This window comes from Perca flavescens, chromosome 22, assembly GCF_004354835.1.
Source record: "Perca flavescens isolate YP-PL-M2 chromosome 22, PFLA_1.0, whole genome shotgun sequence".
Lineage (NCBI taxonomy): Eukaryota > Metazoa > Chordata > Actinopteri > Perciformes > Percidae > Perca > Perca flavescens.
The window spans coordinates 21,220,969-21,236,079 of NC_041352.1; the positions used below are offsets into that span (position 1 = coordinate 21,220,969).

The window sequence follows — 15,111 nt, forward strand, 5'->3', positions numbered from 1 at the left end:
AGTTCATCTGACAGGGCTGGGGGGGTTTATTTGACAAAAAAAGGGTGGGGAACCACTGCAGTAAGAGAGTGAATCTTGTGGAGCAGACATTATGCTGCATGTATATATTAATAACTGGAACGCACAGTTTTAGTTTCTGTCTCTGTTTGCGTGGATGTGTGTGCGCTCACTGATGTCGCTCAAAATTTGACTCATCAGTATTCAGGGCATTCACGCTCTCCCTCACTGCCAGTGATAAGCGATGCTGATTATCAGTGAACTTTTGCTACACAGTGTTCATTCCCCCCTTCTGCTTCTCTGCCTCTCTCAGCTATAGTAGCACTTTGCCTGTGAGAGCCAACATTGTTTTAATCAGCTTCACGTCTATTAGTAACAGCCGCCATTAACAGTCATTAACACACACGCTGTGAGAATAAAAAGTGCTCAGGCGCCTTACTTAAGTACAAATAGCAATACAACAATGTAGAAATAAAAGTCTGTAAATTGCAGTCTGAATTAGCCGATGTACATGGAGGTATGAGCAGCAAGATAATACTACAGAATAGCCCCTTTCAATTCAATTTTATTTATAGTGTCAAATCATAACAGATGTTATCTCAGAACACTTTACAGATAGAGTAGGTCTAGACCACCGAGACCAAGGCCCAACAATTCCCCCAAGAGCATGCATTTGGTGCGACAGCAGCGAGGAAAAACTTCCTTTTAACAGGCAGGAACCTCGGACAGAACCTGGCTCCTGGTGGGCACCCATCTGCCTCGACCGGTTGGGGTTGACCTTTTAGAGTGATATATTATGTTATTGAATTATTTATTATTTACTGTATAATTATTCGTTAACATATAAGCAGAATTTCAATACTGGAGCTGGGTAAGATGGATGGACATGGACATAAAAATGTAGTCTATATCCTTGACGTTCCACTTCTGGGATTGCTCGCTCATTTAGGCCAGATATCTGTTGCCTTGGGCTTCCTTTGTGTTGGCATTTTAAACTCCGGTGGATTTATGAAGACTATGGTTAACCTTTTCTCAGATCTCTGCAGGGTAAATCCAGACAGCTAGCTAGACTATCTGTCCAATCTGAGTTTTCTGTTGCACGACTAAAACAACTTTTAAACGTACACATGTTCCACCAAAACACTCGGTGTCAGTTGTGAACCAGACACTGACATGTTATCACCTTAAGTTGAAATGGCGAACTTACTAATATATACTTAATACACTAATGAGATACAGCTTGGAAATAAGTAAGTTTTAAAGATGCTGGTTGGCGGATTTCTTTAGACAGCGCCAGGCTAGTTGTTTCCACCTACTTACTGTTTTTAAGCTAAGCTATGCTAATCGCCTCCTGTCTCTAGCTAAATACTTAATACACAGAAATGAGAGTGATGTCAACCTTATAAATTATCGTATGTTTTGGATCTATTGCTGTAAAATAAAGGAATTACAGTGCTATATTTTACTCTGAAACGTTGTGGAGTAGAAATGTAAAAGTAGACATAAAGTAGACATAGACTACTGTACATATCTTACAAGGTAGGTAAAAATGTAACTTTAACTTCGTCTCTGAACCTAAAGTTAACTCAAGCAACCTTCACTTGACATGATCAAATCAATGATTAGCAAATCTTTTCATGCTTCTCAGTGGGAGCTGGGAGCAGATAGTGGAATCAATAAGTCTAGTTTCCTTCCAAAATGAGATGATGGTGAAAATGACGCATTGTATTCAAAATTGTTTGCTAACAGACCACAAAAGCTTTGTTTATTTATGTTTATAAAAGGTAAAATGTCGTGTTTTTTGAAATTTTGATGGATTTCAGGCTCCGACGTCTTTTTTCCTAACTCGATATGTGGCATTTTGAAACTGAACGCTTCATTTAGACTTCAGATGTAGTGGCTGTGGAGGGTGCAGAAAGCGACAAATGGTGTTTGCTCGTCACTGATGAGAGATGGAATGCGTGTGTGTGTGTGTGTGTGTGTGTGTGTGTGTGTGTGTGTGTGTGTAAGTGTGCGTGAGAAATAGTTTGCATGCAATTTAGCAGCTGGCTTATGAGTTATTTTTCTTTTCTTCTTTTCCGTCTTCCTTTTTTCTCTCCTCTTCCCATCCTGTTTTTTCCTTTCCCATCTTTGTTAGTGTGGTTATGATAGATGAGTGTATTATAAAGTGGGGACTTGAAGCGGGGGAAATCAATGCTCATTCCTCAGAGGTGTGTGTGTGTGTGTGTGTATTTGGAGTGTGTGTGTTTGCCAGTTGGCTGTTTGTTAAGAGGTTAGAAGCTGGATACATTCATTGTTTTGGGAGCCAGGGGCTGCAGCTGAGCTGCTCTGTCTTGATCTGCTTTCCTTTGACTCAGCAAACCATGTCAGGCCAGTCGAACACACACACACACACGCACGCACACACATGCACACATAATAACAAATCACGCACCCACCCACTAACACACTCACACACTTGCAGATCTAGAGAGACCGTCCCACTCACAACAGAGACATTACACAATCCTACAGAGAGTAAAATCTTACCTGGGTAGCTGCCTGATTGCCCATCCATTAGCTCTTTTGTTCCAGTCTCTTGACTCTTGTTTCAGGTACAGAGTTCCTTTTAGGTTTTTTGGAGAGTAAATTTGTGTTGAGCTTTGTTTCCGTTGACCAATAGCAAGCCATGTTGACAGTGCTGAAATGGAGGAAGCTATCGTAGCTTATTAGCTGTGTTAATAATAATAATTATACTGTTTATTGATCCCCAGTGGGGAAATTACAATTTACACTCTGTTATAAATCACTACACACAGGCCTGAAATACACACAGACATGCTCAGGACCCATTCATGCACAAATGGAGAGATGTCAGAGTGAGTGGGCTGCCAGTGCTGGACCAGCGCCCTGAGCGGTTGGGGGGTACGGTGCCTTGCTCAAGAGCACCTGGCAGTGCCCAGGAGGTGAACCGGACTGAGCTACTGCACCCTTCACTTTTATTTAACCGTCCTCTGTCAGAGTATTAATAACTGTTCCACAAAAAAAGGAAATAGTTTGAGACAAGATTCAGTGGTACAAGCTATGTGTCCTGTTAGCAACCAAGTTAAGTTAACAAGCTAATGAGTTTGCCAACTTACTGTTAGCAAGCTTGTTAGCTCAGAGCGCTTTATTTTCCCTCTTGAATAACTCCATCTTAAATATCCTTTTATTGAACAAAATAGCGTGCAACAGTGAATAAAATGCCAGGGGAGATCCAGGAGCTTTTGCTAACCGTCACTTCATCACCAGATTAAAATCAGCTGCTAACTTCTGACGGTGGCAGATCAGATAACAGCCACAAACTGTCAATTTTTTACTTTTCTGACAAACAACAAGTTGAGTTGTTTACATTAGTTTGAAGGACGTGTTGCACTCATTGGTTACAATTAATTAGCAGACTCTTGAAGCTTGCTGAAGTTATATAATCCATCACAGTGTGCCATACATCAAGTTTGTTTTTGTTACATTGTATTAATGAGGACAGTTTTCAATTACCATGCAATGAGAATGTAAGCTTGACAACCTTTAATGTAGATGTTCACTGTGATGGATTACACAACTCAAGCTAGTTTCAAGAGTCAACAAGTTGATTTTCATGGTGTGGATAATTTAATTAATACCAATTGATGTCTGCAAATGTACTGTCCAATCTAAATCTGTTCCATCCATTTGAAAATGCTCAGCAAAAACATGACAAACACACTAGCATGGTCCTCTGTAGGGATGTTGAGAGCTTTGTCATATTATGGGTTGTAAAGCTGTTTGGCGATGATACAAGTACAAATATTGTTGATAATCTTTATTAGTCGCTTCAGCACAGTGAGAGAGTGAAACAGGGGGGTGTCGGTTCCTTCTCTCTCTCTCTCTCTCTCTCTCTCTCTCTCTCTCTCTCTCTCTCTCTCTCTATCTTCCCCTTATTACATTGTGAAACAGGTCTCAAAGTCACACATTTTCTGCCTTACATAAAACAGAAAAAAAAGAAGACCTAAATGCCTTTTGTGGCCCTCAGGTGTCTCTCAAAACAAACTGTTTTTTATACTTTTACCTAATCCTATTGTGGTTTGAAACAGGGTTGGGCTGAAATCTACAAAACTGCAAACAAGCTGAAACGTCTCAAAAACACGACACAGCAGCTGTTGTGTTATCTGAAACAAACAGAGCAGCAGTAAAAATGTCTGGCATTTTCCTGAGTAAAAGAAATCTGTCCTCCCTATAGGCTGACTTTGAAGAGAAACCGCAGGTAAAAAAAATTGGCAACAAAAGCTGATTATTCTGCAGCCCGAAATCTATAATTTAAAAGTAGGCATGTGTCCGATTATCGATCAGAGAGTGTTGAAGAAAGTCTCAGCTGTGGATGGGTCATGAAGAGTGACGATGTTGTTGGGATTATTCCCCTCCTGTGCTTAGGACCCATACTTTCTATCTACCTTATATGTATTCTCATAAATGCCATAAACACAGATATGATTACAAGCAGTATAGTAGATAAAAACAACCTTCAACCAACAGTGCCGCCACGATGTAACAGTATAATAGTTTCTCAGAAGACTAGTCTGTAAAAGATACTTTCAAAATAAACTTATCGATCTTATTTGACCTGACTTGCTTGTCAACTCTTCCTCTTTTCTGCCACTTCCCTTTTTACTGCAGAATTTGATTCTGTTTACATTTTGTTTAATTAGTAATGGCTCAATTGACTATGTGTAATGTAAAAGGGGTTGCTTGTAGTGACGAACACACAGATAATTATCACTTGCCTGCAGTACAGCCCAGCTCTATGCAGCTTTTCGGCATCTTTTAGCTCATTGTTTTAGTTCTATAACTACTGAATGTTTACTTACTGGTTCAGTCTTATCACTCTGATAAACCCAATGTACACTACCTGACCAGCACCAAAGGCAACTTTGGTGACTAGCTGGTGGAGACTTCAATGGAGCATTTTGCAGCGAGAGCAAGAGTCACATATTTTCATTAGAGTTAACAGGGAGTGAATATTGGACTTCGTCATTGGTTCCCCCATACGGACCTGCGCTACTCCCTTATAATGTATGTGGGTGTGCTGTGTGTACGAAAAGGGATTAAACTGCCTCCATCCTGCCCCCAGATAGCCCAAAAACATGTTCATGCAGGTTTAAACTCTTATTTTCTTAAAACACATGGAAAAAGCTGCCTGTTAAGATTATGTTAAGTCTTTTTTCAATGCAGCATTTTCTTGATTCTAAAACAGCAGTCTGACTTTTTCCTATATACTTATTCCTTGAAATTTCTTTAAACAGGTTAATTGTCTTTTGAAAACATTGTTTATTTTTTCAACTGTTAAGGATTTTAGGGGTAAAGTATAGACAGAATGACTTGTTAAATGTTTTCTTTTGCAGTGTATGTTTAATATAGCATAAAGCATCATGGTGATATAAAGAAAATGTGGTGTCAACCCAGGATATTTCAGGTTAACTGTGTACTAGCTACAACAAACACCAGGTTTTGTTCTCAGTCCTAAAATGAAAAAGATGTATTAATATTTGTTGCGGTTGTGATCTTATTTGGGAACAAATCTGAGTGTATTTATTGTGAGTGCCTCTAATAATATGTGTGTGTGTGTTTGTTTTCTTCAGGTCTGGATGACTGCTTGCAGCAGTATGTGTGTGTGTTTGAGCGCGGAGGTGTGTGCGGGGAGAGGCTGCTGAGGATTAGCCACGCCGAGTTGGAGGACCTGGGAGTTTCTCGCATCGGACACCAGGAGCTCATTCTGGAGGCTGTCGACTTGCTCTGTGCTTTGGTGAGTATGTGTGTGTGTGTGTGTGTGTGTGTGTGTGTTTGTGTTTTGTAGTTTCAATGCAGTGCTGGACTCTCATTAGCCCTCTTTACGGCCACAGCTGTAAGAACGAATTCTTGTTCTGCTTGAATGCAGAGTGTGATAGATTGCACAAAGTCAATTCAGTTGTGCTGCATCAAATCCTTGCATTTCCCAATTTGTCACAGTCACAAACTAAGACAAAAGTTTTGAAATGGCTCTTTAAAGCTTCTTCAAACTACATTGTAAGACATGTAAGGTGTTGGCGTTTGCCAAAGTGGAAGTATTATAAAAGATACAACTGGAAATTCTTGAGTACCAGTGGTGGAAGAAGTACTCAGATCTTACAATTAAATTAAAGTAGTAATACCACAGTGTAGAAGAGTCTTACAAGTAAAAGTCGTACTACTAAAAGTACAAACATATTAGCATCAACATATTAAAGTAACAAGGCAAGGCAAGGCAAGGCAGCTTTATTTGTATAGCACATTTCAGCAACAGGGCAATTCAAAGTGCTTTACATAAAACATTAAAGAGCAATTAAAAACAATTAAGTGCAATTTAGTGCAGGTAAGAAATGAAAAAAAAAAAAAAAAAAAGTGACTTTGTGTTTTTGTTACCCATTACAAGATTGCAGTAGTTCTACTTTTCACTACGATGTAGCCGTCGCTACAAAGCTTAGTTTAATCTCGGTAAACCTCGCTAAATCCGGGACAGTTCACAGTCTGTGTCTTGATAAGTTCACAGAAATATCTGACAAGTTCACAGACGTTGTCTTTCTTATTGACCTAGTTCACAGACTAAATCTGACCAGTTCACCAACGTGGTCCTTGTAAGGATAATCTATTGTCACACCTGTGTTGGAGAGGTAATATCAGAAATATGTCTATTATCTGCCGGTCCATATTTATCCGTCATTTCTCTGACCACAAGTCCTTTTAGCTCAAGTGACTTGGTGTTTTCGTTACCCATTACAAGATTGCAGTAGTTCTACTTTTTAACAAAAGTAAAAGTACTCATTATACAGAATGACCCATTTCAGAATATATAAGTGTATAATAATAATTGATGCATTATTGTGTACATCACTTTAATGTTTCAGCTGGTAAAGGTGGAGCTATTTTAATTATTTTATATACTGATCGGTAGCTTGTACATTTACCCCTGAGTTTCAATAAAGTCTTATCTTAACATATAATAATAAATAAGACTTTTTTTGTTGGTTACATTTTGTAATAAAGCAATTAAGTGCAATGTTTCCTTCTGAGATATAGCGTGTATAAAGTAGCAGAAAATGGAAATACTAATGTAAACAAGTTTACAGGTTTACAAGTACCTCATAATTGTACTTAAGCACTTGAGTAAATATACTTAGTTACTTTCCGTCACTGTTTAATACAACCTATAAGTTCAAATGTCAACCTGTGATAATAATATGGTCTTCAGAGAGATTGGAAGAGAATGGTCGGGTGGTTATCACATAGTAAACAAACGTGTCATAACGAGCTTCATTTTTCATATTTCTGAATGTAAGTGTCATTATGGCTGAATTATTATGGCTGAATATTGGTTGAAACAAACTCGTTGACCGTAGGTTGAAAGATGCATTTGTTCAAAAGTCGTTTAAAGAGCTCCAGTGTGTCATCGTTTGAATAATCAACACCAGAATCCCTAGCTGAAAGATAAAGAGGCCTGGATAGGTAAAAGTAAGTATCATATCATGTTTAAATGTAAGAATGCAACTTGACAAATAGAAAAAAATACTTCCCTAAGGACTATTTTAAACAAATAAAGAATAGTATAGTGTTATTACACTCTGACAAGCCAACAGTGACATGTAAACAAGTGATTTCATTGCATTGTCTTCCTCCTGTGTTCTATTGTTAAGAATGTATGTGTTGCTCAATAATCTGGACACAAATTGATGGAAACATGAATAACTTTTAAAATAACATCAGTCAGTCAGTGTGATGACCTCGCTACCAAATATGCACGATAAGTCATTAATATGCACCAGACTCCTGAAGAAAAGCCTGTAAACAAGTTGACAAATCCGATCCTAATCAGTATTCATGGTGGTTCAGTGTCTGGAGGTTCAGCTAATCTTTGTTTATGTCTCCGTGTGTGTGTGTGTGTGTGTGTGTGTGTGTGTAGAACTCAGGTCTGGAGACGGAGAGCGTCAGGACTCTGGCTCACAAGCTTGGCGCCTCGGCCAAAAACCTGCAGAACTTCATTTCCGGCCGCCGCCGCAGCAGCCAATCAGAGAGCAGGTCCTCGCGGCGGCTCCCCAATGATCTGTTGACCTCCGTTGTCGACCTCATCACCGCCGCCAAGAGCCTGCTGGCCTGGCTGGACAGGTAATGTGTTTACAGGCTCCCTGTCGCTGTTTCAGAGATATACTCTGTTCCTCTTCTTCACAGATGTGATGAGTTGCCATTTTTATTATTTTACTTTTCCTATGTCAGCAGGAAAGCTACTTTTCATAGAAGGAATAACAATTAACAGTGACAATTGGATGTGGTTTTCCTGCAGTGACATGTCAGCATGTTTCCCAAGAAAAAGGCCCTGCACACCCACACAGGTGTTTTCAGTTAGTGGTTCTTTGAGTTCATTAACTAGTGAAGCCAGATAGAAACAGCGTAGCTCCTTTTGAAATGAGCTGAATTCATTGTATTAGTGTTAAGATTGGATTTTATGTAGATGTAACTGCAGTTTGTTGAAACCTGTGGTTCATTTCACCAAAGTGGGAGACATTTTCACTGTCAGAAATTCCTGACATCTCTAACTTTGGATTAAAGGTAGAATTAGGCAGTTATGGTTTATTTTGGTAGCGAGGTAGGTGCGTATTTTTTACGTTTTAAGTTTAGCTTTATATTAATTATGATCCTTTCACTCATCACATTACGTTTTGTACTTATAAAAAATGGATATTAGAGCTGAAACAATTAGCCAAATAATCAATTAGTAAATCGACAGAAATGTATAATTCTTTAGACAACTATTGTTATTATTGACTTATCATTTGATATATGTTAAGAAAAGCCTTTATTTATCTTCAAAGGGGGAGATCAGGCGTTGCAGCAGCACAAAGGCAGCAATTAGTACGGATAAATAGAGAAAGGGAAAAAAAGTAAGATGTACAAATATATAAAATAAGAATATAAATAGAAACTAAACAAGATCCAATTAAACAAAAAATTACAAGCAAGCAGTGCACAATGATGCACTTAAACTAAAAGTGCAATACGTTAGTAAGTAAGTATTTTTTTGTTGTTGCAAAAAATGCTAAATTTACTGGTTAAATGTGAATATTTTTCCATTTTCTTAGTCTTCTATTATAGTAAACTGAGTTGGTTGAACAAAACACATTCTAACATTTCATAGTCTAAATCAATCATTAATCAAAGTATAAGATACATTTATCATTAAAATTACACTATTATTAATGACACTAATGTATTTAATACTTCATATGGAAACTAGAGTTATGAAGCTCCCCTCTGTTGAGGTCTGTTGTTCTAGCGCATGCAAAAGTTTTTTTTCAATTTGTAGAACACAAACTCTCCTGCAGCTGTTGGCTGTTGACAGAAATATGTTCATATTTTTTTCCCAAAGGAATAATGTCAGTGTTTTTTCCAACCATGTTCCTCTGTCTCTCCCTCTGCTCTCTTCTCCTCTCTGTCACTTCATTTATCCATGACTCGACACGATCTCCTGGACACGACACACACGTCAGATACAGAACTAAAGGTCTTTGACATCGGCTTCTTGAAATGCCGTGCACCCACATCTGTCCTTAGGCCATCTAGACACACAAAGGAGGGGCCACAAGCACACTCAGACCCATCGAAACACCCACACACTTTGTACAAAACACACACGTTTGCAGACACACGCCCACATCTGCACGCACTGACACACTACTTATGTAAGCGCACACGCGTTCGCCCACGCACGGTGATGCAACTGTAAATGGCAAAGCGACATTGAGAAAGTGATAGACTCAGCAGAGCCGACATTTCATGCTCTCTAGTCTTCATTTCTGAGACATATCTGTGTTCGGGCAGTGTCAAATACCACGTTTTCAAGGTTTTATCCTGCATATTACACATGCCAAAGAGGAAGAAAAGAACATTTTCCAGCTGTGTAAATTTAACATGCATATGATCCCACCAGGGCTTTCATTTCAATGAAATCACATCTTCTAAAATTGATTTCTACTGCCTAGGAATAGCAAATGAGCGAGTAAAACAAGCTGAATTTAAGCTGCATGGTGGATGATATTGTTGAATTCACTAATAGACCCTGACCATGTGGAAAAAGGTTATGATTTCAGAGGATGTTGGGCTACAATCTGTCTTGTATTACATTAATACATATGACTCTTTCCTAGAAGGTTTACACCAGCAGCGAATTAGCATAAGGCATGTTAAAACTGATCTTTCATCTCCCCCTGATCGTTAGTTATTAGACCTCTCAGGGATAATGGAAGTCACACATCAGTTCAGTGCTCAGGCAGCAAATGTACAGCATAATGTAGTTTCTCTCTAATGACTTGAGAAGACATTTAAGCAACCTTTTCATGTATGAAATAATAGCGTGGGTACAGCAAAGATCACCTTTTCCCTGCCTCTGATACCCTCATTGTCCTTATATAGCTACTTTTCTCCGTCTCTGGGTGACAAACACCATTTTCATCTCTGTGCTGACATCAAACGACACACTGCAAAATGCTTTAAATCTGTCAGGGAGAAAAGTGATGTTATCAGGAATGCACAATGACTGAAATTTGCCGCATTACTTGTTTCTTTGAACTCTTCATTTCCTCTTTATATGCACATTTGAAAGTGCCTACATATAAATTAATAACATGGCCACATACAACTAGATTTTATGTGTGATGTATTTTGCTGATAGTGTAAAAAAAGTTTCTTTTTTTTCTGTATTTTTAACCAATGTAGTGAAGCAGACTTTACATTTTTTTAAATCAAAACTACCCAGCGGGGAATAACTCCAAATGGATTATGTGATGATATTTAATGTACATTTACTCAATTACTGTACTTAAAGGGATAGTTTGGATGTTTGGAAGTGAGGTTGAATCCATAGTCAGCGTATTATACCTACTGTAGATGCCGGTCAGCACTCCCCCAGTTTGGAGAAGCAGACAGAAGTCCCGACACGGAAGCTAAGCAATGTAGGCTTCTGCTGTGGACACGGGCAGCAGCTAAACCTAATTTAGCCACCTAAATAAAAAATCTATATTGGTTTAAGTGTACACTATTTTTAGAATATTTTCACTGCTTTACCTTGCTGTCAGACAGCCCTTTCCGACCGGGAACTGAAGCCGTTTTCTATGCTTGAAAATATAAGAGCTATATCCAATCTACTTTACTTGAGTTTCTATTCCATTGAATTTATTTAACAGCTAGAGTTACTAATTAATTTTCAGAATACATAAAACACAAAGATTTAACCAGTGGTTCCTGAATATGATATTTATGGGTTTTGTCACTTACTGTTATTATTAATATTAATATTAATATTATTTGTCTTACTTTGTACTTAAATTTGATAATCAAGCTCTAATTTTTGGAACTACAGTTCCCATAATGTTTTGGGAGATGTAAACAGGAAGTATAATGTTGCCATGGAGTCAGTTAGTTAGCTAACTATGACCTACAACTAGAGGACCGTTTTTTAAAGCTTATATTTGTTTACATTTTGGCAAATTAACACCATTAAAAGTATGCCGAACTAGCTATTAACAGTTCCTGTTTGCATTGGACCCATGGAAGTGCAGACAACTATCACTGAATTACTTTTATACTGAAGAAAACTGAAAAACGTGATGATTCTCAGGCAAGTTCGGGAGTAAGAAGGTGGATGTATTATTTATTTTATTTTTTATTATTTCTATTCATTTATGGACATTTATATGCTATGGACATTGGATATAATGAAATGCTCGGATACTATAAGTCACACTGATTCTTAAAATATGTGTATCATGTCTGTCTATTTCGTTCCTTACTTGCCTTTCTTTTACCTCACGCAATTAGCATCATCTTGTTTTCTGCAGGGTTCAAAATTAGCATAATTTACTAGCCAAATGCTGGTAAAAAACACACGATGCTGGTACATTTTTTCCACTAACCAGCCAAAAAAAACAATGGTAAGTGGCTAGTAAAATTTGAACATTCACAAGCCCTCTGGCTGGTGGATGAAAAATTAAATTTTTAACCCTAGTTTTCTGAGGGTTGTTTGAGTGTTGGAGCCTGATGGTTAGCAAACAGTCTGTGTAGCCTTAGGTCCTGCGTATATATAGAACACACAGCCTCAATACTGATGACCCAAATATCATACACACACACACACACACACACACACACACACACACACACACACACACACACACACACACACACACACACACACACATCACAGATATAGCATACACTTGAGGCTGTGGTCGAATTTTAATCTGGGATTTTAGAACAATGAAGTAAAGTAATTGTGTGTGTATGTGTGTGTGTGTGTGTGTGTGTGTGTGTGTGTGTGTTGGGGTATATTTGTGCTTCTGTTCATTTCATCACTCTGGTGCAACCAGTGGTGGAGGTAGCCTAGCCTACTTGTACTTTTCATTTCATTTTACGCAACTATTTTGATTATAGTTTTCATGCAATAACATTTCATGTGAGGATTTGCTGCTTTTCCTTTTTAATTATTTTAATAATGTTTTAACTATTGTGAATGTGTCCTTTTGGGCTCTGGGTAATTGTAACAGCATTTCTCACTATTTTCAGAATGTTTACAAACTAGCATTTCTCTGCATTGAGTACTTTTAGTTTTAATACTTTAAGTACATATAAATATATTTTTTTACGGTGTGGTATACATATGTTTTACTTAGGCTAGGTAAAGGTGATGATCTGAATACTTCCTCCACCACTGGTTGTAAATGGCTGAATGATAATGACTTCCAGTCATACTGTATGCATTAGTGTTGATGTCTCTTTGTGTCTGTATGCAGTCATGCGCACCGCATTAGCAGCAGTGTTCCTTATCGTTAACACCTTCATACCTGAAAAGCCTATTATGTTACCATACGCGCCTCATTTATAAACATTTCCGTTGGCACAAAAAAGGGCTTTAAAGACCTTCGTTTCTCAGGAAAAAAATGAGCACACAAACATGTGGGAGACTTTGGGAATTCATGGTGCCAATGGCAAAGTGTGATAAATACCCAATGGTCTGATAACCCTCCTCACACTGTTTATTTCAGTCAACAGTCAAACTATGCTTTTTTGGTTTGTTGTTTCCAAAACCTGGATGGAAATAAAAGTAATATGAGGTGTGTAAATTGGTGAACTCAGAACAGAATGGCCTACCTGGTTCTCTAAAGCAACTTCATTCATCCCTCCAAATGCGGTGTCCCCTTTCCTCTGTGGGAGTTGAATATCCACTGTAAAGAAGCCATTTTTGAGCATGTAAGCTTATTCTTGAAGTTGGATGTCTTTTTAAATTGGTCACAACAGAGCTATTGACAGACCAGCATTAAACTGTAATGTTTAACATTTTGCATTAGTAGCTTGATGTTTCAAATTTTTGCATATTATTAAAGGGCCACAATGGACATTTCATTAATCATATCGGAGTAATTGTTGCAGTTAATGGGGTTGCATATCAGGGCCTGTGCATGTGTGCAACACTTTCAGCATGTAGATGAGCATTTTGATTGAGTGTGAACTCTTTTCTTTATCTAAGTGTGGCATCAAGCCCAGTTTTATGAATGAGATTGCAGAGGCCCATTCTTTCTCATGGAGGTCGATTTTGACAGCATCACCCATTTTTTATTGAGGCCCCTCCTGTTGTGGTTCCACTGGCAGCGTCACCAAAAATCCATCTGGGGTCCATCGTCTTGACTTTAGCTTAGACTTGGCTTTAGTGCGTACATTTTATTTTAATGAACGTCCGTTACATTCAAGCCATTGCCAAATGAGTTTATACAAAGCTTATTAAGACTATCAGATCCACACAATTCTTTCTGTATTTCTCAGTATGGCTATGTTCAGAACATCGGTGTCGTCCGGTGACTTTTGTGTGCAGAAAATTGAGTGAATATAATTACCTCTTTTGAAGAGAGCGTCATGTTTTTTTTAATCCTCCGTGTCTCCTTGGCTACTGGCAACTGCGTGGAGGAGGGGTGGGGGTGAGTGCGCATCACGGAAGGCTTGTATCATCATGTCATTACTTAGAATTCCTCATGGGGGCGGCAGAAACTACGCACTATAGCTTTAAAGTAAAGTACATGTTGCATTCCTGACTTGATTTGAGACGTGTTTATATTCTTTTCTATTACAACAATTAGGCCTAGTTGATCGATATTATTGATTAGTTGATCCACAGAAAATCCGTCACTGACAATTTTGATCGGTTAATCATTCAAGTGAGTGATTTTTCAAGCAAAAATGACACACAACTCTCTCTTCCATCTTAAATGTGAGGATTAGCTGCTTTTATCTGTTTTAACATTATTGTAATCGGAACATTTTAGTTTCACAGCACAGTACTGGTAGTACTGGTAAAATTAGTGGGTGTTGTTGGGTCTTTAATGACCACTTTCTGGTTTAAGTCACAACAAATCCTGAGTGCCTTGGTTGCCAACAACACAAGAGGATCCGCATTGGTTTCAGTTGATTTATTTCAACAAATAGATGGAAACTTAACCAAAATAATTTAGATAAGTCTTGACGTTTATAAAACGATCAATGCTAAATGATAACCTGTGACCGTGACAACGGTTAGTCGGACACAAATGAGTAATTTAGACAAGGCACAAGAGTATAACTGGTAGGGGTGGGGGAATAAATCGATACAGCATAGTATTGCGATATTTTCCGTTGCAGTACTGTATTGATACCAGAGATGTTCACAAGTCATTTTTTGGAAGTCCAAGTCGAGTCTCAAGTCTTTGAGCTCGAGTCCAAGTCAGGTCTCAAATTTTTGAGGGGCAAGTTCAAGTCAAGTCTCAAGTCTATTCCCACGAGTCCAAGTCAAGTCTCAAGTCTCTGGCCATCTGATCTGTCCCTAATACTGTATTGTTAATTCTTATGAATTCAAAGCATGTACTGTAGCTACCATCCATACAGTAGGCCTACAGTATCAAAATCCGTTGTAGGATAACTTGATGGGGTCTACTGCGATGCAATCTGAAGAAACACAAATTAAGAACTTTTCAACATTTTGGTATCTGCACCAAAGAATGCATGTTTGTCTGTGTTACTAACTGGCTGTAAAGC

The 15,111-nt window shown here is 38.3% G+C and overlaps 1 protein-coding gene across 4 annotated transcripts in view; it reads left to right on the forward strand.

Moving 5' to 3' along the window:
* Positions 1 to 15,111, forward strand: part of cnksr2a (connector enhancer of kinase suppressor of Ras 2a) — a 64,994-nt gene that overhangs the window by 9,836 nt on the left and 40,047 nt on the right. For 3 of the 4 annotated variants that reach the window (XM_028569282.1, XM_028569284.1, XM_028569285.1), the window contains exons 2-3: positions 5,631 to 5,794; positions 7,964 to 8,166. In XM_028569282.1, coding sequence (XP_028425083.1) covers positions 5,631 to 5,794; positions 7,964 to 8,166 — 367 coding nt within the window. Of the gene's footprint in view, positions 1 to 5,630; positions 5,795 to 7,963; positions 8,167 to 11,474; positions 11,672 to 15,111 lie in introns of those variants that run through there. The other variant, XM_028569286.1, reaches the window with a different exon arrangement.